Source organism: Struthio camelus, chromosome 3 (assembly GCF_040807025.1).
Source record: "Struthio camelus isolate bStrCam1 chromosome 3, bStrCam1.hap1, whole genome shotgun sequence".
NCBI lineage: Eukaryota > Metazoa > Chordata > Aves > Struthioniformes > Struthionidae > Struthio > Struthio camelus.
Genome location: NC_090944.1, coordinates 56,154,194 through 56,181,207, shown reverse-complemented (window position 1 = coordinate 56,181,207; position 27,014 = coordinate 56,154,194). Strand labels below are relative to the sequence as shown.

The following is a 27,014-nucleotide window of genomic DNA, read 5'->3' as shown; positions in this document are numbered from 1 at the left end:
GTTCAAATTATATGAAGGATTACAGATAAAGTGCAGGCAAGCAGAAGGAAAAAAGCCTCCTTTTTTGGTACATGGCTTCCTATTTATGCCTATAGGACTAGATATACCTTTATCTCTTATCTCCAAGGACTGATAAAAAATACTCAAGATTACATAGTTTGTATAGTCTGACATTTAAAAGTAGCTTAAAGAGCTACATGGTCTAAGGAATAAAATCAAATGAGATACTTGGGCTATCACTGTTTAAAAATGAACTTTTTTTTTTGTGGTACTTTAGATTTTTGCAAAAATTGCACCGTATTCATTACATTTACTATTTGAAATTGTCCAAGAGTATATATATGCATGCATACATAAACATATGTGCAGACTTTCTAAGTAGCTATAGTGTTTTGTATTGCAGCAAAAAATTTCTCAAACATCAATATTTTACAACAGGTAACAGATAAGGATTACTCAGATTTCTTCACAGTTTTCCTGCATAATTTAAAGAGGAAATAGCTACAGAATCTGAAATCTCAGCAATGGTTAAATTGAAAACAAGTGTTCGCTGGTGGTCTCACTGCAATAGACAGGAATCTACAAATTTATTTTCAGCCAATAAAAATTAGCACATCTTTCTTAAACATCTGAACCTTTCAGCACTTTTCAGATATGCAGAATTTGATGTTAGCTATTTTAAACAAATGTACTGTTAACCACCCTGGGGACTAAATTAACACATATATTCAAATACAGATATGTAAAAAGTATATATATGTGTATGTGTGTGTGTGTGTACATATTTATACATATATATATATATCTGTTTATCATCCAGGGTCAAATATAAATGAGTTCCTGAAAGAGCTGAAGCAATGCAAGGTCTCACTATATCTGTGGAGCATTCCTTTTCTTAAACATGGCTACTCATTGAAGTTCTACAGCTTTTACAGCTTAAATTCATTCAGATTACTTTTTTTTTTTTTAAATATGATTACATACACTTTTGATTAAGGAAGATTTTGCAACATTTAACCAAAATATTGGAAGCATTAAAAAACAATGCTTTGTTTTTGCTGGAAAAAAAATCATATCTAAAATTATGTTCTGAGAGGATCACTGACTGTCAAATGTACAAACGATTTCAAGGGAATGTGCCACTCATATGAGCTCAGCGCCAGACATTGTGCTCTATGTCATTTTTTTCTAGTCTTGCCTGAGATTTAAAGCAAGTTTTCAAAACATGCCACCTTTTCAAATTTGGTGGAGATGTGAAAAAATAATGTTAAAAGGCACAGAAAGCAGCCCTAGCTACAGCAATGCTTGACTTCAGTGGTAGAAAAAACAGCTAATGAATGTTAACGAATGGTTCATTCTGACAGGATCCTATGCCTTTTTCTTTTTTGTAAAAATAAAGGTTATTTAAATACAAGTCAGCATTTGCATGCCTTGTGGCTCCCCTGCTATCATGGTGCCAATTGATCTTTAGCCTAGTCCTCTAGGAGTGACACAAAATGAATAGATAAAAAAAGGAGAAGAAAAACATGAAGAACAAACTCTACTGCCAATGTTCTTCAGCGTCTGAGATAGAATGAATTGGGAGCACGGAAAACAAAATTTTTAAAAATAAGGCAAACTCTCTTCAACATCTTTTAAATCTCTTTTGTGCCTCAACTCACTTCTGTTGACACAGTAGCTTTTTGCAGCTATCATAGTGCAGCGAAAGCTCTCCACATTCAGTTTTCAGAGCCAATCTAACAGCTGGCCGTGCAGAAATCCTGCTTCTTCTTTCACCCCCCAGCCTGCATGCTGTCACTGCTCCCTTTATACTAGAACTAGTGCTCACCCAGTCTCATCAGTGGGTAGGCACTTAAACAAGAAGCAAATGAAGTCTATGAAAAAAGGTGAGCAGTTTTTTGCGAGTTTAGCTCACTCCATCAGCTCAAATAGGTGTCGGCTCTTGCAAAGTGCAGCAGTCCTACGGCAGTTTAAAGTGACTGTGAAACTTCAGCCTTGTTCTCTTTCTCAGCTATGTTATAGATGGGAATGGTATGACTGTCTTTCGTCATAAGTGATACGGACCCCACACTCAAATTGGCCCTTTTAGCTTTAATGGAAGTAAGTAACAAATGGAGGAATACACTGGATATATGCATTTCTATACCTGGAAACAGAATGGAGTGTGCACATTATGCGGGATTAAGACTCTCATCAAATGTATTTCTTCAGGGTTTTCTTATCAAAAATATCTTTCTCTTCCTGCAATTCTACCCCCATAAACCACTTACAAGGCTGAGAGATAACTTTATCTTCTAATCAAGAAGGAAAAAAAAAACTCCATCACAACTGAAAACTAGTAAGAATTGAAACAATGTGTTTAGCCTAATGACATAACCTACCCTAAAACCTACTGCAGAAACTGAATTTAGGCTGTAGGCATTCAGTGATAAAACATTCCAAAACAAACATTTCAGGGAGTTTCATAATCTCTCAGATTAAAAAACATAAGGAAAAGAAAAAAAAAACAGCAAAATGTAGGGAATCGCATGAATAATGGCATCTAAATACTCATCCGTACCATGCTCCTACTGCCTTCAGAAAAATCTGTAATCACAGGATCACCATACTGTATATCCTCACTGAAGCAGAGCTTAAAAAATAGACTGTCCCCTACTTTGGCACTGGCTATAATGTTTGGCTATACACAACTGCTCCTTTAATTCTGATTTATTTTTAGGAAATTCCTGAAAACCAGAAGGCTTTCAGATGCTACTTATTTTCTCATTTTCTCTTCCTTTTTATCTTATCTGTACTTTAATCTGTTAAGTAGGACTGTGTCTTACCCCAGGCACATGCAGCACCTAGAACCAAAAAAAAAAAAAAACCCCAAAATTCAGTACTATTATATTATAAATATATAATAACATAACGTGTTTCTTTACCAGATAACATTCAGGGCATTTTTTTGAAAAAATTATCTGAAAGTAGCTGGTGTTCTAAATGTAGAAGCTGCTGACTTAAAAACTAGTTCAGACATACAGCTGTAGGAGTCAAGGCTCTGGTCTCTTAAAAGCTAGACTAAACAGAGGAGGCTACATGCTACACATTGAAGGACTTTGAAGTTGCTCTTACGCTTAGAAGGCATTTACTCCAGTTTTTATCCACTTTTCATTTTACAGGCAAGCTCAAAAGTAAACTTATTTTCGAATGATTGCAAAAGCAGGCTGCAAAGTTCTTATACTCCTTATCAGAAACCTCTGTCTGGTATGATAAATGCAGCAAGGAAGCAGGCTGAAAGAATTCTAGGAGAAGAATTAAGGTTATTTGGAGATTATCTTCATGCTATCTTTTAAAATTTTTTATTGCATATTTGGGAAGTGAAAGTCATTTTTTCCCCCTGTTTTTTAGTGCATTAAGTTTTAGTCTTTGAAATTACAAGTATCTGTTAAAAGCTTTCATGCTTAAATAATCTGTATTTCCCACTATAATTCCATTCAAACTTTCTGTATTTGGAAACATGCACTTTAAAAAATGGCATACAATGCCATTTTGTAAATACTTGCATTAAGGACATGGTCAGATAAGTTTTAAAATGTCAATATTATAAATTAAAAACTTTTATAGAGAGTATTTTTTCTAAGTCACTCCCAAGAGGTAAAGAATAAGTAATATGAATTAGATGGCCTATACAGTGTTATTGGACGTAACATTATAATTAAATGTTATATATTTGTTGAGTACACATTTGTTTAAAGTCTACTTGAATCCAATGACCTCTCACTGGGGTAGAAAGAACAGTATTGTATTGAATTTATTAATGGATTAGATAAATATAAATAATTCATTAATTCATATTCCTAGAGAAGATATGAAATAGCACACCACAAATTATTGCCTGAAACCCTTTTTCTGCACTGAAATCTTTAATTTAAGGGAGTGGAGTATGAAATACCTCTTTCTAGATTCTCCATCTGATGAAATTATATGAATACTACCATCTTCAAAATGTGCTTACTTCAAACAACATTTTAATTATGTGCTACACAGCCGACTGAAATTCAAAAAATCAGAAAATTGAAAGCCAACCCTGCTCTAATTTACAAAAAATAAAGTATTTTAATGCCTAAGTAAAAAACATTGAGTATAATTTTATTGTGCAAAACTAGATAATTAAATCTTTATGTGAAAGTGACCTACACAATATATTTGTCTGACCAAATGGATCTTTTGGAAGTCTCAGGAGGGCCAACATTTGAGAATCTTTTAGAAAAATGTTCTGTGAAAAATCTTAGGGATAAAAATTATTGCAAACAAAGAGTTTATCTGACATTGCCTTAGAATTTAAAGTAAGGAGGACTTTATTAAAAATGGCACCTCTGAGTCAATAGAACATGAAAAGCCTTGAAATTTTGTATTATACTTTGGACTTAAGTGAGAATGCTGATATGTGGGTCTGGTGGCCAATGCAACTCTGCTGGAAGGCTGTGTATTTTATTCATATACTTTTCTTTTTGACTTGGGAGGTATCACAACTTGTTTGTATCACAACAGCTGCCAGCTTTATATAGTCAACATATAAATACATACTGAGCAGATATTTTATGTTTTCACATACATAAATTTTCATACCTGGATCTGCTTTTCTAGGTAAGTTATTGTAGCTGTATATAATGGGTAGTTCCACCTGACTCAGTTTGGTGATGAAAAGTTCGTTAACTATATCCACTCTAATAAGTTGACCCAAAAATATATTGTCCCATTTCATTCAGATTCTGAGAATTGTATTTTCTCCCCATGTACAGTGAAGAGTCTCCATACAGTTGAGGGGCTACCACAAAGGCATACATTCCTTCTCTTAAAATTTTAAGTTAACAACTAAATATTAAGATTTTAGAGGTGATTCTTAAGAGATGCCTTTTCCAGCATTTTCAGGGCATCTTGACAGCCCATCAATATGGAATGACTAGGGCTACAAGAAGTGATATGCAGTGGTAGAAGAGGTCATGGTTTGATTACAGTAAGGGAGAAGTAAGTCACAAACTAGTAAAAACGAAGAGTCATGATAACAGATTCAGTTCAGTAATATTTTGCAACTGAAATATTATTAATTTTAATAACAATTTATTATCTTGTAATAACCATAAAGGAAGAAAGAAAAAGAAAATTTATATTTCATTTTTTCCCCAAACCATTTTTCCCTCACCGTTAGCAGATGCTGCAGGAACATAACTACCATACAGCTACAGTCCCCTCTTAAATAGTTCTGTAACTTTCTATAGCTCAACAATTACAGAGAAAAAGCAAGGAAGTAATTAGTCCTGATTTCTTCTGCTCATCTTATCTCCTAAACAACATAGCTTTCTATTTTGTATTTCTCAAGAGTTAGAAGAAATATATTTACATCACTAACACCCACAGCTTTTCAGTTTCAAAAAGTTATAGGTAAAGAAAACGTGAAAAATTTGAGAACACATGACTCCTGTGACTGTGAAAATATAATCAGTGCCCAAGAGATTTTGTGCTACCAGATCAGCCTAGAATGAAAGCTATGGAATAGGCTACCTAAGCAGGCTGAAGATATCACTGGAGGTTAAACTAGAGTAGACTAAGGGTTCTTTTGGTTTATGTAGCAGTACTGGTACATAAACCACCACACAGCAGCCTAGCCCAGCCTTGCCTCTACTGCAGAATGTCTGCGGACCTCTTGGGCAATCTGAATCCTTGAGGTTCCTTCCAGATACATTTCCTAAGTTCTGAGAAAATTAGCCACTGCTACATGAATGTAACACCATTCCATGTTCTTATTGTTTTCAAAACTGAAAACAACTTTTAGGGTATTTTTTGGTACGTGCTTAGAGCACTGAAGAGTGAGCATGGAAAAGAAAGGGACTCTGAAATCTCAGTAGCAACAGGTGGAGTAGCCTCCTTATAGAAGGCCCTCACCCTTATATTTCTTCAGAAGCAGAACTGACACTGGCCAACTCAAAAAAAACCACAGATATCTTCAAAAATAGGAAAAGTAAGGGACTCTGAAATCTCAGTAGCAACAGGTGGAGTAGCCTCCTTATAGAAGGCCCTCACCCTCATCTTTCTTCAGAAGCAGAACTGACACTGGCCAACTCAAAAAAAACCACAGATATCTTCAAAAATAATTGACATGTTTCACCAGATAGTATTCAGTGGCTCCAGGATCCACTGCAACGGCCTTACTTTGCATGTCTCTCTGGCATATCCCGGATGTTTCAGAGTTGCCACATAAGCGCAGATCATCTGAAAGGCGCATGCTCAGGAAATCTGTTCAGATGGAGTGGGTTTGACACATATACTTGTCAGCCATTTATGTACTATAGGTACAACACAGAAGCAACTAGCAATTCAGTAGAAAATCTGCTGAAGCCAGATGGAAAGTGGCCTGTTGTCCACCACGCAGACAGAAATACAGATTTGGAAATGAAATAGGAAGCTGAAACTACCCCAGACAGATGAAAATGCTTTTGTCTTAAAGAGGAGTTCAAAATGTGTTTAGTCTAACTGGAGAGTGAAAAGTAAAAAAATTTAAAAGTATCTCTGCAGACCGTTATGGCTTCGATATAGAGTGCATACAAGCTAAACTTCTAACCTGTTACGTGATCCACTTCCTATTAACAAAATTATTAATAAACACTCATTAAGGAAAACAGCATTAATCACATAATATGACCTTGTTTTACAGTACCTTTGTGTTGATCAGATGAAGGTCATACCAGCTATGCTCAGTAGGGCATGAAAAGTAGACTGCTGGATAGACAGGGACTTCTAAGGATTATATGTTGCAAATTCATGAACACAAGTTTCAAGCCATGTTTGATATGAAGTACTGTAAGAATTTGGGAATAATTTGGAATGCTAAAATTTATCTCAGCTAGGATTTATTCAACAGTAAAGCAAATTTTTAACATCTTAATCATGCATGATGCAGAAATGGGGCATTTGAAACTAGTGGAATGAAGGCGATTGGTAACACTTTAGTGGTTCTACCATGAAAAGCGCAAGTTTTTCTGGATAACCAAAGGGCTTACCTTCTTTTTCTCTTTCTCTTTCTCTTTTTCTCTCTCTCTCTCTCTCTCTCCCTTTCTCTAGTTCTCTTTTTCTCTTCTTCTTTCCCTCTCCTTCCCTCCTTTCCTCCCTCCCTTACTTTCTTCAATAGCAATCTTTGATCATGGGGTGTATGCCCACATAAAGACAAATTCCAAGCTCTAAAAGAAAAATATATAAATATATAAATATGTATTCCTGATAATATATAAGTATGCATTAAATTTATTTATTTATTATCAGAAATAATGTATACAATATATTTCAAGCTTTCTGCATTGTAATAAGTTTTCTTACCCAGTGAATTCATGGATTAAGAACATAAGACTGGAAAAAGTAGTGCCTCCTAATAGGATGTGTCAGAACAAAATCAAAACAAAATATTGGAATATGGAGATTGCTCTGCTGGTACTGCAGAAAGCAATTTTTTTACCCTACTGTAAATTAAGACTGTAAGAACAAAAAGTTCTATTTAACTTATAACTTCTCTTACCAGGAAACAAAAAAGGCAAGAGCTGGATGTGAATGTATTCTCATTATCTTTTCTTAGAAGCTTAGAAGAACTGAAAAATTAGGATGAGATGTTTTTTCTCCTACAGAAGCATTGTTACTCACTTTATGGCACACACACATACTGAGGGTTCCCAGACCTGACATTTCAGGTGGAATTTGGTCCTATATTCAGATACTTATATATCTACAGGAAGCAGTATAGCTAAGGGAGACCTAATCAGGACAGTGCATGGAATGACTGCAGAGAGCTAGTCATTCATCACACTCAAAAATGGCATGCGTACCTTAGAACTATACGTTATTTACAGAACATTTGCTTTAGAGTTATCTGCCTGAGGATAGACTTCTTGGAAATCTCTCATATGGCTCTCATGGTTCAGGTTCAAGCATTTTCTTTTCCCTATATGACACTGTAAGTCTTTCATTTATTGTAAAATATTTAATATTGTTATTGGATATCGTAAACGCTAAAACTGTATGTCTCTATATGCTAGTTTGCCCTTAGAAATAATGAAAAACTTGAAAGGGATTAATCATTGTGATCCTAGACTTTAGCTTACATCCTAGCAGGATGTTTCTGTTAGGTAGACATACGTATTTGATAAAGTCTTATTTATTCAAAAAGAATATTCAAAAAATCCCCTCTGAATTGGGTGACTAGACTACTGGTTTCTCACTGGCTAAGAATTAAACAATTTCACATAATCTTCCCTGGCTACTTGAAAATGTTGGTTGTCCCGTTTCATCCTCTCAGAATTGCATACTCCTTCCCTTCAGTAGAAATGTGGTCCACCGATGCCCACAACAGACACTGAAGCACAGAGGCTTCACTTGTTTTAGAGGATTTATTGTGGCAATATTGTATAACATCGTTCTTCCCTGTTTGTCTCTTTGTCAGAAGGCACTATTTAACACCTGCCTGGGGACACTAACCACTTAACATCACCAGCTGCCCAAACTAATGTTTTTCACCTTTAGAGAAAATATACACTGATTTATCTCTAGGTCTCTTCTATCATACAATAAAATAATTTGTCTGTATGCTGCTTGATTTGGATTTGCTGCTTCTGGGGAGATGGCACACCTACTGTCTACTAACACTTTCTATGATCTCTCCTCACATTAGTCTTCACTCTAGAGGTTTGTTTTTGGCTTTATCTTTGATTTCCATTTGTTTTCTCATGCTGGTTCTCTGATTTACATATACATAAAATAATTCATAAAACAGCTAACCCTGGTCTTCGTGATACTCATCACTCAGCCACTTCCATGGATTGCATGCTCCAGATATTTCACAAATATGCATGAAGCCTCTTTAAGGACTTCAAACTATCACTAAAATTGAATTTTTACTCTTCTAAGCCTAAATTGAAGGTGTTTTTCACCTTAAAATAACAAAGTGGGTTTTTTTTTTCACATCAGAAAATATGAAACACCACAGAGAGCAGTGGGAGTAAAGTCTGGTCCCTTTTGGCACTTTACACACCTATAACAGAAATTTCTTTTAAATACATTTCAGCTTTCATGTTAACTCCCTATTTCAGCTTCAGGCCTGGCTACTGCAGAAAAACATAGAGGGATGAGAGGCCTGGCTGCATAGTACAATAGAAGCTGGAATATGAACATCCAGAAATAGGGAACTGGAGCAGAAACGTTGTCTTTCTGGTCTTGACTTTGGTCATTAAGAATATTGAAAAACTGAATACAGTGTTGAGGTTTAAACTGAGACTCAAATGATTGACGCCACCACATGCTAGTTTATGAAATGTAAGCAAGCTGTCATCTGACTTGAGACCTACTCTGTGCAGTACAGCCAGGACAAATATTTGCTGCTCTTAAAATAGATTTGCCACAGTGTTTCTCTATGAAAGTTCATTTAGAGGTAGCACAGCCTACTAATGCAATAAAAAAGGAGTGAAAAAAAGAAACTTTCTAAAGATTATCTAATAAAGTATACTTAAAAACAGGATGCAGTTTATTAGAAGGGTGAGTTGGTTTTCTCTTTGATATACTGCAATCTTAGTAACCAGTGAACAATGAGTTTCTGTACCTTCAGTGCAATTCATTTGCAAGGTAATTCCTGAATAGAACGTGCCCAGGAGCCTGCAGAGTGGTAGGTAGCTTATAACCAGTTACAGGTATGTGTAATGGACTGCAGCTGATAAATGGACTCTCACAAACGCTCATGAGAGTTTAACTATCCTAATGTTCTACTTTAAGGGCAAAGGCCCAGCACCTTAGATAGTGCCCAAAAAAGGGAGCCAAAATATCTTATAATTTTGACAAGTCCTGAAACCTATACCAAAGATGAGAAAAGGAAACTACCAATTATTGCCTCCTCTTCACTCAGTACAGAATATCTCACAATGTGAAACTGTGTAAGGACTTCAGGTAGAGACTTCCATATATACTCAGGTCTTCTTGCTAGTTAAGGGATTTCAAGTAACCATCTGCTAAAACGCCCCAAACTCTTTACTTGCATAGTCTTTAATTGCAATAGCTGTAACGAAGCAGGCATATACCTTTGTGCCTTTAACGTTCTTGGAGTCAAAGCCTCCATATTGATCTATTATGGAAATCAAAAAAAAACTGCAATATAAGAAGCCACAACGGGAACAGATTAGGATGGAAAAAAATGGCATATAGATTAAAATTAGTTTCTTAACAACTAACTGTTCACAGATATAATGAACAGAATCATAATTTCTGTAGATGTCTATTTCATAGCCAATTCCTGGTATTACTAAAATTTTAAAGCTGTTATTAAAATTGCAGGAAGTATCTACACCATATCCATATTGGGAAACCCATATTTGGCATTCTTAGATACCTCTTTATACAAGATCTTCCAGTAATGTTCATTTCTTTACCTTCCTTATCATGTTCTTGATTTAAAGTATTGTACCCAGCTTTCCCTACAGAATGATTTACTGTAGACATTTAACACAGATGTAATCAGTAACAAATACAAGACCTATTTCAGAAAAACATTAAACCTATTCACATCGGTGGCAAGATGGTATAAATTCTTCTTAAAAATAAAATTAAAATAAGATAAATATCTGTCTTGCAGGAAGATATTACATGATTAAATAGGATCATTCTTCAGTACTGAGACCCTTTGTGATACACCATTTTCTGTTTTCATCTACTCTGAAATCTAAAGCCAGAATTTCAGCTCATGTATTTCAAAATCACTGCAGTCAATGAGAACTCTGCACTACCGTGAATCACATCCTCTGCATTCTAGCAACAAAACAAGCATCAGCAGCTGGCTTCTAAACTTGCAACCAAATTTCTGCACCCCAGTCAATAACACCTGACCTGGAACACATTTACAGGGTTGGAAATGTTCTGTAAAACCACAAAGTTTTAATGCAGTAGTTATTTCATCTGGGCATTATACCTGACAGATTACAGAATTTTCCCCCTTATTTGAAGATTCTCAGCATTCTGTGAAGCTTCATGTTATCCCCTTTACCAGTACAAGCTTTGTCTGAAGAGGCAGATGAATTTTTTTTTTCTTTTACAAAATCAAGCGCTCTGAAAGGTAATTGCTTTTTTTAGTTGAATATATAGAAAGCATCAGTAATAGAAATATAGCATATGAAAATGTCTAATATTTTATAAGGTTTTTCTGTTTAGAAAATGAAATTTGATTTGTAAATGTTGATAATATATGTAATATTTTTCTCTATAAAGGTAAAAACAGAACAAGAGAAATGCTAGTAGTGTAGAGAAAGCAATAGTATATTAGAGCTTTCTTGTGCTACTGCAGCAACTAAGATTAATGAACAGAGAACAAATGGTTGACATATAACCTACCCATGGGAGTTCCAACACCATAACCTTTTGAGTCTATCAGGCCTCCAATCTGTGTTAGGTTACAGTTCCGCTGTGTGACAAACTCAATGGTTGTCGACTCCATTAGAAATGCATAATCAGAGGTAAGTACTCGCTGGATACCTTCTTCATTACTTTTGACAAGCACTGACTGCCTCCTGCTGCTCATGAAGGCCCACATCTTGTCGTAGGTGGAGATTTTGGATTTCTGAAAGATAAATATTAGACGCAACATTAATAACAATATTATGCTTTTAAGAGTGAAAGCAAATTCTCAGTTGCACATTATTCTCTTCTATTTTACCATACGTGTCAGGTTTTACCAAGAGAGTTCTGTGAGGGTGCCTACAGCTTTCATCTCTTCTCTGGAAAACAAAATGGCTAGATAAATTCTCCAAAATTTGCATCATATTTGTTGGTCATGAGATTCTGGGATGAAGTCCTAGAATTATTTGAAGTCAGTGGAATACTAGTTTTCCATTCAAAAGCTGACAAGGCAAAAGTCCCCAATCTGTTTGCTGCTTTGAATATTCCCAGAAAGCAAAGAAGTATTCTATAATGTAGGAGACAGAGGACAGGGATGAAGGAAACAAAAAAGTGCAAAGTGCCGTGGTGCAACTATGGAGGAGTTACTTCCTTTCTCTGCACTTCAGTTTCTTCTTTTTAAAAAAAAGCTGTCACCTTCCCTCATCTTTGTAGAACAGGATGCTTAAGAGATGACAACCACTAGGGCAATGACATTTTCATATTACAATTGCCCCCATCCATTCAATAATATTTCAAACTCAGATGAGTTAGAAAATATTCAGTAATGTTAATCTTGCCTGGTAAATAAAGTGCAGAAATACAGCATGGAAGACTAGTATAATCAGACGTTTTAAGGAGTCTTTCATCCTTTAATGTCAGCTTTAAACATAACTTTGCCTTCAGCTCTGGGGGAGATACTAAACAAAGATTGACACTACAAACCTTTCTGAAGTTCAGCTGAGTGGCAGCCATAAATTCTGCCCCAGAGGAGAATTAGTAGCATATGTAGAATAAAAAGGGGAACATTTATTTAGAAAAAAAGATGACTTTGTTCCCCTGCTGCGATACAATCCAAGACTTATTTCCCTCTGCCTCGGGACTTAGCAAATCAAGTGTTTGAACTAACTACAGCTAACAAAACTGAAGACTTTTAGGACCATGCATGAGCACATTGTTACTGTGCTGAACATGGTATGTAAGTGATTGAAGAAGATTTTAGTAATAGTGAGGAGGAAAAAGATTTTTCTTCAGAATATAATGAGAATGTGTAGAAGAGGGAGGACCAAACAAATATGTTCTCTACTCATAGGTTTGCGTCTGAAAAATCAAATAATTCTTGCAAGCACTTGATATTACACTGAAGCCAAACATACTTTAAGCACTACACATCAGTTCTATAGGAATCCAAATGATTACGTCATACAGAAAGGATGGAAAATTAATGTTTTCCAATACTTGAAAATTCTGCCAAGCACCTGTATCACCATTTAATTTCTTTTTTTATTATGTACTCTATACCCCAACAAACAAAACAATAATTTTAGCTACTGTGAAATACTTTGAACAATATCAAAATTTGGCAGAGAAAACAATTTGGTAAACTGTTAGATACATTGCTGATGCATATTGAGGAAAATAAGAATAAATCAACTGAGCTGTAATAGAAAATAAAGCAAGAATGAACTACAATACAGAATGAAGTATTTATGCACTGAGGTTGCAAAAATCATCATCAGGATGGAAACATGTTAGAAATGGGAATGTTTGTTCTCTATTGTACCATTACAGCATGTGAAAAAATACAATATCCTCTAAAGGACAGAGAGTGTTCATACTATCATGACTGATTTAATCATCTAGGACAAAGTCACGGTTACTATTGAAAAAGAAGTAACACTTGCGAGGACAAAGGCCACAAACAAAAGAAAAGAAAGGAAAGCTTCCGCTTGGGATAGCATGTTTGCTGGAATAATTGAAACAAAAATCATATCAAAATTTACATTTGATTTGTGAGACTGTAGAAGGCAAGGTAAAGCCTAGAAAATTAGTGCACAGGGCCCTCCACTGTTATGCTATGAAGTAGGAAGGACACAGTGACCTCTCACAATTTTCTCATGTAGACCAAATGCTGCAATGCCCTTGCACTTTTTTCTCCCATTTCTAAAAGATAAAGTTCAGAACTGAAATTATGCCAAGGAAAACAGACCATATACTCGTAACTACTAAATCATTAAATTTTAAGCTGTAGTTTAGCAGTTCTTACAAAAACATAATGCATATTTGTTTTATGTACAACAGAGAGTGATTTGCCTGAGGGGAAAAAAATAGTTTAGATTCAGGGAAATACAACCACAAATGTTTTTCCTGTGTTTGACAAACTACTGAGCAGATTCAACAGACTTAAAATCAAGAAGCCAGAACAATTGAAAGCGTCAGGAGCCTGTTTGACATTAAACTAAAGAAAATTACACTCCAATATGTACATATTGCTTCTGGTGGTTATGACTGTGTCATTCATACTGATAGAAGCAGATGCTGCGATTTATATTACGTTTCCATCTTCTCTGCGTGCAAATCAGTCCGGTTAATCAACTTATATACTCCATCAATGAAGTGTATTGTTTTATCTGGGTTAGTTCACCATATTGTCTGATCTAACTGGAAATCACTGTCTGGAAAGTCAAACTAACTTGAAATCAACTGGAAATGATGTCTGTATAAGATAACTTGTGATGACATGATTTATTACGCTTGTGTTCTCTCAGTAATGCTGAAGATAGGAAAGCTGCCTATGCTTTGTAACATTTGAATTTCACTGGACTGCAAGAGAACTAACTAACAGGAAAGTTGGAATTGAAGCAGTTAAGCAAATCAAGAAGCTCATCCATCTGATGCGTAAAATGGCAGCTCTGACAGTGACATTCAGAGGATGCTGTCAGTGACATACTCAGCATTTCTAAGCTAAAGATTGCTGGAAGACAACTGTGCATGTCAGAGATCATGGCAAAAGGCTCTAAATTAGTCTAGTGCAAAGTATATCTATGAGGCTGGAAACAGGAGGAATCATTGTTAGTAATATGTTACTGCTCTACCCTGAAATACCGGCTAGGAAGGACAAATGTCTGAGCAGTGAGACTCTGGAGCACAAGGTTAGAAAAATATCAGACTGTTGGATGAACACCAAAATAAACAAAGACTAAAGGACAGGGAAGCAGACCTTATGATACAAGACAAGATAGGATAAATGCATAGCAAAAAATGTGCCAGGCAAATTCTGACATTTTTGTACAAAGGACTGTACAGAATCCTCTTTTACAAATACATTGATGGAGAATTTTCTTTTACCACTATCATCCAACTTCTTTCCTGGCTTCTGAAGGCACTTGGGTGTCATAGGTAATGCCTCAGCTATGCCTGCATCCATGCAATGTCTTAATTGAAAAGGAGTTGCAATAACAAAGGAAAGACTAAAGGTAATTAGGTTATAATCTGAATTTCTGAGGGGAAAAATAAGAAAAAAATCTGAAGCCTATTTCTTATATATTTTATTAAAAGTGCTCTCCATCAGAAAAGAATTAAACTATGACATTCTTTATTTAAAGAAAAAGAAAATAGACTCCCAAACTTAGCGTATATAACAATGATGATAGCTGCCCACATAATACATTTAATTTATTCATTCCTTATTCATTTTTATAAATTTGATGTTTTGTTTTGACAGATACCCTAAACCTACACAGCTCTGTATAAACTGGAAAATACACTTCAATGTTGTTAGTAACAGTGAAAGCACATGTGTATCTCAATAAATCTTGCTACACATGTCAAATTTAAGTGAGCTACAGATTATAAAAAAATCTTCTTATGGTCCACAGCTGCTCTAACACACTTGGAATATGTCTCAAAAAATCTAGCCCACTGAGAATTGGTACAATTGATGGAGAAACAAAGTTAATTAATTGAATACATTTCAAATTGTAGTATGACAAGCTTAAGGCTGAGAGAGAAAATCAGTAGTTTAAGATAAGAACATTTCAGAAATGCTGTAGTTGTCATCAAGTATTATAAATACAGGGAAATTCGAAGATAAGACTACTTGAAAGAATTTGAACACTCATGTAAATGAAAATAAATGGCAAACACACACATTTGGCCTAATCTCTTTCGTGTACTATCAGGAAATCAAAATATGTAAAGGCTGACTCCTGCTGTTCTGATATCTATCAATGATCAATGTTATGTTTGTTTCCTTGTGTGTTTTTTGTATTTCTCATTTTCGTTATTCATATCCACCTACATCCATTGTCTCCTAGTTTTCAATAAGTCTCCAAATTCTTTTGAGCAGGCACTGTTTTCTCCAGAGAGTTCAAAGTTTCTGAAGTGGGCAACAATGGGATCCTGGTCCATTATTTGACTTTTGATCTCAACGTGAATACATGTAAATAATGGTAAATATCAGAAGCAACTACATGAATCAGAATGGAAGATATCATATATTATTTATTTTTTAGCTTTTCGCAGTATCAGTGCATCTCCTGTTTCCAGATATTTCTTTGTTTTAAATAATTAATTTAAAATAGTTATAATTGCGAGACCAATTATAGCTTTAGTTGAATACCTTAGCTAATTGCACACTCCAAAATCTAATGCTATTTTTCTGAGGGAGCAGAAGCAGTGTATTTACCTATTTTAACATAGCTGACTGCATTTAAGGTAAAATGTAATTTGGTCTTAGTTGCATATCTGCACCTGATGCTTCCATAATATGCTATGATGCCACAGAAATTCCAAACACTGCACTCACTGCTATGTGCAACATGCAGTTTTGAATCATTACTATAGGATAAGGCATAGCTTTTACAGAGCACTGCGTTAATCGCTGACATCTTATAGTATACTTAAGTATACTGAAAGCATTGCACACTCCTCCACCTGTGCCAGATAGCAGACCAGACTTAAATCAGCTTAACTATCTATCTTCTATGACCAAACAGACAGATTGTGTCAATACAAGCGAACTTCTACGTGTCATCTGATCTTCTGACTAGATTATTACTGGTTATAACAATTTGCAAATGACCTTTATAGTCATGTATATTTTTTTATGTCTCCTAGAACTGTGAGACTGGCATTTCCTCAGTCATCAAATAAAAGTATAAAAGATACCCTTTCTTTTTTATCAGACTGGTCTCGTTCACTCTGACCTCAGGGCATTTCTTTTTTTTTTCTTTTTCTTCTTTTTCTTTTTTCCTCTATTTTTCCAGAACTGCTGAGGCCTGAAAACCCATAAGTGAACTAGCCGATTTAGATTTTGTTTTGTCAGCACGAAAACAATAAAACCTGTGCATACAGCGCTCTCTCCTTCGTAACGGCAGTTTTCATGGTCCATAGAGCACAAATGAAAAAGGTAGGAAAGGTGTTCCTGCCAAGAATGGAGTTACAAGAAATGAAAAATGCAGTGCTCAGAAAAAGACATTTTTACTCTCTACCCAATTGTGCTGACTTTTTGTTTTAAAAATCAAATATTTTGAACAAATGCTAAATATTTTAAGTAATTTATGAGTAAAAAATAATGAAAGCTATTGAAATAAGATTTCTCTGTCGGCTTTGACCTGGAAATAAGTAAGGACTTTCTTGCTCTAAAATCACTAATGGATTCCAGAAAACTTCCTTCCCTTTTATACCAGAATGATTTATAGTCCTCTACTGGACTATAATTAATGTCACAACTGTTCTTTTTATTAAACACTGTGGAAGATGATAAGTGTAATATTTTTCATACTTCTGTAGGTTTCTTCCTTTTATAAATAGAAATAAGACATTATAGAAATTTAATCTTCTTTTAAAGCAAACCCTATATTCTGCATGCTTCTTGAAGATAAATCCTCTTCTGCTCACTCTGCCCGCTGTCAGATACAAACTGCAATACAAATCTCCACACTTGGTTTACATTTAATCTGAAAGCAATCTCCTTTTCCAAAAGCAGTGAGTGAATACTGTCATAATTATATGCATAACTTCTGCAAGTTGGAACTGAGCATGAAGTTCACAATTACTGCTTTAAATATTTACCTCGAATAGGGCGAGAATTTGTCATAATGACACGTATTTAACAATAATTTAACAACATCTACATTGGCATGGAAGATGTTTGTGCAGTGCTCAAAGCAAAATTAATATGCACCATGCCCAAAACACTCTATTGTTGTTGCATTTGAAAGAAACTCATCAAGCAGTATTAGGAATCAAACTCATAGCATTCAAAATCTTCTCAGATGGGTAGAAGTGATAGAAAGCCCACTAACTCTTACTTGTTAATTTGTTACCCAAAACTGTTACCCCAATTAGGAATAAATGTTGTGTCTTTATCTTCACAGAGTTCTGAAACTTAACTGCAGTTCCATTGCCATGTTTCTGTTTTGGTACCTGGCAAGCAGCAGCATTAGCATTAGTTGTTGGCTGTAATCACAGTCATCAGAATCAGTTTGGTGGCACCAATACAGGTCAGTATGTTTTTTGCCTAGTAGCTTCCTCCACATCAACTCTCTTGGCAGACCTAACAAAATGCTGAATATCCAAAATAGGTAATAACTTTGAGTACTTCTTCATAAAATATCTCACGTAAAACACTTGCCAGCTATAGTTCAGCAGAAGCTTAAACTGAGGTATTTTTCAAAGAATAAGATTTGGGTTTAGCATCCTGTGCTTTTTTATGATAGTAAATAAATTACCAACAACACTGGAACATATGTGCTAGATAAGAACAGCTGAGTCTCTCTCTGTAATTGTCTGACCTTGGTCACTAGAAAGTTGGAGTTAATTCAGGCAAACAGGATTGATGCCATATGTGGTTCATATCAAAAGTGTAGAGGAATGGTAAGGTACTGATCTGAAAAACAGCTTCTTTGTTAGTAAATCTGTCAGATCTTGGAATAATTTTGGCATTTTTATCTTGAAACATCTGTAGTCTCCTAAACAACACACTTGAGATGATAGGTAGTATAACACTTACGTAGCTGCTTTCCTCCAACAACTGAGAGGTTAAAAAGACATTTTAAGGATCTGGGATGACATACTGCAGTAAAACCAAACTGACTGCTGAAGAATACATCAGTTTTGTGTAGATGACTTAGAGTATGTTATACCAGCCAACTATATCAACTACATTTGCAGTTGCTACGTTATAAGATGTACTTTCAAATGCTTTTTAGCAGTGATACATAAAGCCCCTACATAACTTTCAGAGGCTAATGGGGAAAAGAATTAAGTTGTAGTACTGACAAACTTGCATCATGTGCAAAAAGCCACAATAACAGACAATGTGTTTAATCGCATACCACAATTTGGATATCTACGATAAGTGAGAACAGGCAGTGTAAACACACACAGCTGGTAATGTAGTTTAGCAGAGAAAGGGATATAGTATAGTTTCTGAAGACTAAGGAAGTTCTGCAAAGGCTTTTCTTCTTTTACAATTTTGAACTGCCAGAAACAGCAAGTACATGCCAGAATATAGGGAGAAGGATTCCCTTTCCGATATTATTAACTGGTTTATCCCAGTTTGGTCAGAGGGACACTTGCAGAATTAGTGGGAATGAAATAACTGGGAATTCCCAAGAAAATAAAAGGGAAACTCGTCATCAGTTTATCATTTTGATCATTCAGTGACTTAAATCAGTTATATTAGTGTTTTCTGTTAAACAATACATCAAAACTCAGCCAAAGTCAACGCTAAGATTTCTGCACTAATTCTGTGCTAAAGCGCTACTTCTTTTATCATTGTGTTTTACAAACTCGTTATGGCTTAACAGATAACTGAACTATGCAGAACCACTTGACACAAAGTAGAAAAAGATAATTTTGAGTAGGATTGTTAGGTGTGGTCTTCTGAAGTTATTAAACCCCAAATCCAACAATTTGATAAGTTTCTGTGGGGCAAAAAGCAAAACAGATGACAAATTCATGCATTGTATTTCCACTACCCTAGGTGCTCTTGAAGTCCACCTACCAAAAGATGCAGTTCGCAGTTTCAGTGGAACATCGGCTACTATTATCATCCTTAAGAATAGTTTAGATTGGACTTTACATTGCAAAAGAAATTTTGAGTGTATCTGAAATCTATCATAACAGATACTGATTTCTGTAACAATGACGATGTGAAGGAAAAGTGATCTATCATGTCTGAACTGGGAAGAGTCCATCATATAGTATGAACCTGGGTATTACAATCTGAAAATGCATGTTCCATCCCTGCTATTTCCCCTGAAATCTCAGAAAGATCATCATGAAAAATACTGTACTCTTTTCCTACTCTCAGTTTTTTATGTGTGCATCTATGATGCAAACTTAAGTCCTAATATACTCTAATAAATTTCATCTTCACGTCCAGAAATCAAAGTCAAAATTTCTAAAAGTCAAACTTCCATTACAACACTAATAAGCTACTCTGATGTTCGTCATTTACATAAATATTGTACAAATTAGAGAAGAGAAAGGAAAGGACATAAATATGTGCTTGCCGTATTTTCCCCAAAAGTTGAACTTTTTATTATATTTAGTAAATTAATGCTAGAGAAAAACAAAACAATATGATTTCTTTCCCATCTCAGCAATTGCAGGTATCCTGAATTGGAATGAAAAGTAGAATAAGAAACTCTGTGAAATAAAAAGGTTCCCCAAAAAAAAAATTAAAACAATGTATTAGGAAAGCAGACAAGGCAACGGGGAAAAGATAGGAGGGATCAAAATTTTATATTGCTTTCTCCCAGCATAAAAATGAAAACAAAATGAAAAAATGAAAGCTTATCCTTGGAAAATTTTTACTTTTCACAAGTGATTTTTGATACAGAATTCCTGACCTGGTCTAAAAATTTAGAGTGAGACATAGGAAGTTCTCACTGTGTGAGCCCTGTGTTAGTAACAGTTTCAGCTTTCTAGCTGAAAATTTCTACTAATTCCAGTGATAAACTTTACGTGCTTTTATTGTTGACCTAAATATTAATATACATTTATGCATTTATAGCTATACATGGTAAAAGTAATTGTACTTTTTAATCCATGAATTTTTTGATGTTTCGTGGAATTTTATACCAAAAATGAAATGCTTCGCAGATAGCTAGAAATATTCATTCTATGGAAAGTGACACCTGAGCTCTGAGATGCAGTCAAAGGAGTTCATATTTGACATTATATTCTGATATGCTTTTGTGGAAATCTATGTATCTGCACAGAAATACTGATGCAATAATTCCTAGAAAACTGATTATCTTAATGATCGTATATCACTATGAGAACTGCTAAGGCTTCTAGATATTTCTTCCATGGAACTGCTATGTGTAGCTGTGTATCATATTGAAGATTTTGTGCTTTCCCTGCTATGCTGTCAGTTTATAAATCCATCAATTCCACATCAAAAAGTAATTTTGTTATTTGTCCTGTAAAAAGTTAATGCGAAACACGGTTTCTGATAAAGTTGCAGAATTGTAAAATTAAATGTTGCTAGTTTTAAAATAATATCTTTGCTAGCTTTGCTACAAAAGCAGTCAACCTTTTTCTGGATGCTATCAAATTACTCTGCTGAGCAGTTTCAAACGATAACAACTGGGACTATGGTGTTTCACTTTCTTCCTTATTTTATTGTTTGAATTAAACTACTTGTGAAAAATCAGAAAATTCCACATAATCTAGGGACTTTTACAGAAACTAATCTATAAAAAACTACTTTAGAAACTTTCAATGAATATAACAAAACATGTAGCAAATAACTATAGTAAAAGATAATGTCATTGTCTGTGACTGACTTTAGGTTCTACTGTTCAATATGTTGTACAGCACTGAAAGCAAAGGTAACAAAAATAAAGTGAGGGCACAGAAAACTAACATAATTTATTTTATATCACCTGTATTTCTCTATTTGCCATGTATTTTGACAAAAATAAATAGTTGCACTATATATATAGTGCTGTGATTCTATTTTGATCTTTGAGAGATCTTAACAAAGCCACTTTCAATGCATTATTGTGGTTATACTGCTTTCACGTATGTGTTATTGAAATATTGAAAACCTGATTTCTCTGCATATTCGAAGAGAAGCAGCCAAAGCAGTAACTCTGCAAGCAACTTTCAACGTCACACAGTAGCTGAAACTTTTTTTGAAAGTAAGGAAATAATTACATCTTCACATTGAATATCGGTCATTTGCTGAGGTTGCTTAAAATGGTGCCAATCAACATAATAGGTTTTTCTAATGAGGACCTAGGTCAAAAAGCAATTGGATTGATGCACCACTAGTTCATTTTATAATAATCAGCTACAGGTACATGATAAATACTGTCTGCCAGCGATAAAATGGACAAAAAAAAAAAAATCAAACCGTTTTCAGGTGTGTAGCTCTACAAACACTTCTAACTATGGTATAGGATCCCTATCAACTGACTCTTACTGTTTCATGATGTTAAACAGTATTGGACCCAGTAGAGACACCTGCAGCACACCGCTGGTGACGGGCCTCCAGCTGGACTTTGTGCCACTGATCACAATCCTTTGAGCCCGGCAGCTCAAACAGTTTTCAGTTCACCTCACCATGTACTTATCCAGTCCATACTCTGTCAGTTTGTCAATAAGGATATTACGGTAGGCAGTGTGGTGTCAAAAGCCTTACTAAAGTTGAGATTAACAACATTCACTGCTCTCCCATCACCCACCACCATCAATCGACTGCAGCATGAAATCAATCCCATATTTATCTAACTAGCTGTCTTCCAAATTTAGGACAATATTGTCTCCCAGCCTCCACTCTAATAGAACCTTCTTCTGTGATCCAGTAACTCCCCCAGTAAAGCAACTCTTCTTGACGCTTTATCTGGGAGAACAAAGAAGTACTGCTGGCTGCAAACAGGAGAAGGGGAAAGAGGAGCAGATAGAAATTAGGATATTATCCCAGTGCTATGATACTACTGTTAAAATGGGGATACCGTAATAGGATCACAAAGATGTGGTGCAGTATTTTCCCTGCCTGTCTCACAAAGAAGTCAGACATTGATCTTATTCTAAATAGGCTATGAGATAGTCAGTCAAACAGTTTTAAGACAGGACTCACCAGATTTACATTACATGCTAGAAGGTACTGTAGAGTGATTACACTAAAGCATCAGTATACTTTCTAACTCAGCTTTGTATATGAAGCCCAAAGATGGACTAGAATCATAGAATCTGCTATACCATCAGATCTCATGCCATTCTCTGCCCTCGTGTAGGCATCCTTCACCAGGGATGTAAAAGGATGGGTTTTTTTCCCTTTCTTTGTGTTGATCTCTCCTCTAGAGGCATTCAGTCTAGAAAAGGCATTTTGAAGAGCTGTAGGAAAAGTCTCTTTATACTAACATTACTTAACGTAACGCTATATTAGAGAGACACTTTGCTTATATTTTCTCCTTGCCTATATTTTCAAGTATAAAAGGTAAACATTTATCTCCAGAAGTAGAATATATCACTGCAGTGGTTTGTTTGAAAGGCCCAATCCCTTCTTTCTTTCCTTCTACCTTCTCTACTGTTTATAGATGTTCAACTGCTATCATTTTTAGACAAAAAATAGTACCCTTGCTGCCCCCAAGATATGAGTAGAAGTCAATCATTTAAAAATTCTTTCTTTATTCAGCTTTAGGAAGTTCAGTTTCTTTGTTCAAAACCAAGTTCTCATAATTCTCTTTGATCTTTCTCTAGAATTTTCCATAGCTCTCTTCCTATTGATTAGGAAAAAAAATGGTTTACTTTATCTCAATATTTCAGTCCCGAGCGCTTGTCTTAAAAAGCCCTACAGAGAATTCATTAAAACTTGCCCACTGTGCCTTAGCATTCTGAATCTGATTTTATGACCTTTATATCTTGCTTTAAAAATTTCAGTTGCTTTTAAATCACTACCTTATTTTTTTTCTGTGTACCTGCACCAAAATACTCCCTGTTCACCTCAACTGTTTCAACCCTCATCCACACATACCATGATTAATGCCTAAAGTAGAGATGTATTAAGCATTTGTTTGGACCAGCTCATTATTTTTCTTCTTTGTTATTTTTTTCTTTAGGTCTTTTTGATGTGTATGAATTTGCTTCAGACTAGAAGCTGACAAGAGGCTTATAGCAATCTTACTTTCTCCCTCTTTAAACAGACTTTATCTAAGCTATACCAAACACTATAACTACAGTGAAGTACTTTTTCTTCTGGATTGCAGGGCAATCCATTTACTCAAAGTATTAAGTGATGGAGAAGGGATTAATAAGAGCTCATGCATATATTTACTCATCTTTGGGATCAACCTTCTGACCTCTTTGAAGACCATTATTAAGCTATTTCTTACTGTCTACTTAGTTGTCCTAGACTGATTTACAGGTTATATGTTAGTCTGCTTCCTTGTTTTTAATCATCCATTAATATGAATATGTTGCACTGAGGGAGATACAAGAAAGCTAGCAAATTACATTCATTAATGGATATAATGTACATCAACTCACTGAAACCATAATTAAAAATTCTTTTAATTTTCCTTAAGGAATTCTGCAAGTGATAATTATTTTTTTTTTTTAGTTCCCTAATTCTAATAACTACCTACAAATTGATAGTGAAGTTATAGTCCTTTTAGTATTTTTACTTGACTAAACTTAACTTATGCATGTTTTTACAGATTCAGGACCTTCATTTTCTAAGGGAAAATTAAATTTTCTTTTACTGGAAATTTTGTCCCTTAAAAATTATAATATGAAACAAATGGAAGACCTACTACACGTTGTGTATGTCAAACATACTAATTATTTATGAACTGCATCCTTTGAATTCAGTTGGTATAGATACTAACATTTCAAAAAAGGAATTTCCATAGGTACTCTATATTTTTGAGGAGATGTATGTGGAGGAAAATATTATTTTGCAGCTGTAGAATAATAAACGCTTATATTTGATTATGCTCAGGGATCCTTAACTGAACTTTAGCCACAGCTAGCTAATTTGGTATGGGATGTAAACAAGGGACACAAATAAACATCAGGGAGAAACAAAAGATATGTTTTAGTGAATGCTTACAAACATAAACAGTATGGACCTCTGACTTGATACTCACTCAGACAAAATTTCTACTAGTCGTTCTCGACTATGGTTAGTTTACTTGATTGAATGGAAGCAATTGTACTTCTGTTTTCTGCTAAATGTTTCAATAATTCCTTAGAACACTTATTCAATACAGAAAATCATTTGGTATTTTCAAATTATACCCATAAGCCCAGCAATCAACACCTTTTATTCATGAAACTATGGGGAAGATTGGCTCGAATATTACCACAGAATCACAGAATGGTTGAGGTTGGAAGGGACCTCTGGAGATCATCTAGTCCAACCCCCCTCCTCAAGCAGGGTCCTCTAGAGCACATTGCCCAGGACTGTGTCCAGGCAGGTTTTCAATATCTCCAGGGAAGGAGATTCCACAACTTCTCTGGGCAACCTGTTCCAGTGCTCAGTCACTCTCACATCAAAAAAGTTTTTCCTCATGTTCAGATGGAACTTCCTGTGGTTCAGTTTCTGCACATTGCCTCTTGTCCTGTCACTTGGTACCAAGGAGGAGAGTCTGGCCCCATCCTCTTGACACCCTCCCTTCAGATACTTCTACACATTTATCATATATATCATATATATCAATTATAATATTGATAAAACAGACATCCTTCATTCATGGCTGAAATATAAAAAGATATCACCAGAAACATAAGCCATAAAGTCAGAGACTTGGAAACCAACAGACATTGAAAGAAGACTTAGAGAAAAGAATTGTGTTAATAGAAGCATGAGTTCATGAACATTCCTTATTCACTGACACTGTGTTCAAGAAATATCAGGAATTGTTCCGTTATTTTGACAGGCAAGAGGCTATATTGAAATAGTTGTATCCATTCTCCTAGATAGGTCTAGATTTGGAGAAAGGCATTTTTTTCTTAAAGAATAAGCTAGCACATTGACTCTGAAGCATCTTTAATTTCCATGACATAAAATGAAGAATATTTTCTAAACCACCAAATTGAAGCCTTCACTTGGACACCATCTGACAGTCTTTACTTTTTCCCTGAGAAGATTTTGAATTGCCACATATTCTCAGAGAAAAGTCAGCTTAGTAAAATTTTCTATGTCAAAAAAAGGAACTGGAAAAATTATTACCCTATTCTATTATGCCCTATTCTTGTTTTTGTGTTGTTATTTCTTTTGAAGGGTAGGAGACGATTTAAGAAACTCTCATTTAGAAAATTAAGCTTAATTATTTAATTTAAAGTAAAAAAAAAAAAGACAGTTAAGGAAGTTATCTTTATGAAATGTTGCAGTTAACATAAATCAGGTATTTTGTTTGTTTTGGATTTCCTCCCAAATAGTCAATCCATGGCGGCTTTATACGTTTTGCCTCTGCCAAAAATCCAGAACAGGGAAATGTTTGATATCTAAAACATTTCTTCAGAGCAAGAAAACCAGAATAAAATGTGAATAAATATGCTGTTCTCATATATCCCTTAAAATCTTTTCCAATGATCCACGACAAAGACATTTTTTTTCTCTCCAAAATATTACTTGCTCTCAGCAAATCAACTGCCATGAAATGAAAATCTTCATTCGCCCATTCTGTATACCAACAGCCTCACTATAAAGCCATTAGTTAAACTCACGTCAAGGGGTCTTTGACATTCAGAAATACCGTTTCTTCTCATTAAAGAAGAGGTAGACTCTAGAAACAGCTTTAAGTAGAGCATCATAACAGAGCTAAGGAGCACCAAGGTGCTGCTCACTGAATATGGAGATTATCTCTAAACACTTTTCTTTAGGGTTGAAGTCTTCTATTCATTGCAACACTCCTTCTGGTTAAAAAAAATTCCCAAAGCAGCCAATCCTTAGTCCTTACTACCAGTGCATCTTTCCATAAATTTTTCTCTACAGATATATCTATCTGTACAGATCTATGCATCTACACAGATATAGACACATTCTTCTCTGTGCATGTATATAAATATATGTGTAAGTACATATGTGCACTCATGTATATGCATGTATATACATATCTACATGTATGTACACATACATATACACACATACATATACATATATACACACATATACACACACACACACACAAATGGCCTTGCAGTACAGTTCTTAAGATTTGCTAAATTCTAACTCCGGTGAATCTCTACAATACTGAGACTTATGTTCAAGTGATTCACAGAACCTGCAGTGTTTGCTATATTCAACTAGCCAAACCGCCTTCCTTGTGTCCATTACTATTTCTACACGTTTCTTCCTTAAGGAACTCAGAAGTGGGTACTTCCTTACACATCTGCAAAGGTTTGCAGAAGAAAGATCATCTGGGAGGGTTGAAAGTTCTTAGGAAGTAAACTAATCATTATCCATTAAAAGAGATGCCCTGGGGCTAGAAAGCTAGAGGTCAGCTGAACAGGTTATAATTCTATTCTGGGTAAATTTTGTTGTTCTGATAAAGAAGAAGAATTAGATTTTTTTTTTAAATTCTAATGTAATAGGATGAAATAAGAGGTTA

At 35.0% G+C, this 27,014-nt stretch overlaps 1 protein-coding gene across 3 annotated transcripts in view; it reads right to left on the bottom strand.

Annotated features, from left to right (window-relative positions):
- Positions 1-27,014, bottom strand: part of GRIK2 (glutamate ionotropic receptor kainate type subunit 2) — a 424,245-nt gene that overhangs the window by 31,805 nt on the left and 365,426 nt on the right. For all 3 annotated transcript variants that reach the window (XM_068937889.1, XM_068937891.1, XM_068937890.1), the window contains one exon: positions 11,395-11,620. In XM_068937889.1, the coding sequence (XP_068793990.1) occupies positions 11,395-11,620 (226 nt within the window). The remainder of the gene's footprint in view (positions 1-11,394; positions 11,621-27,014) is intronic.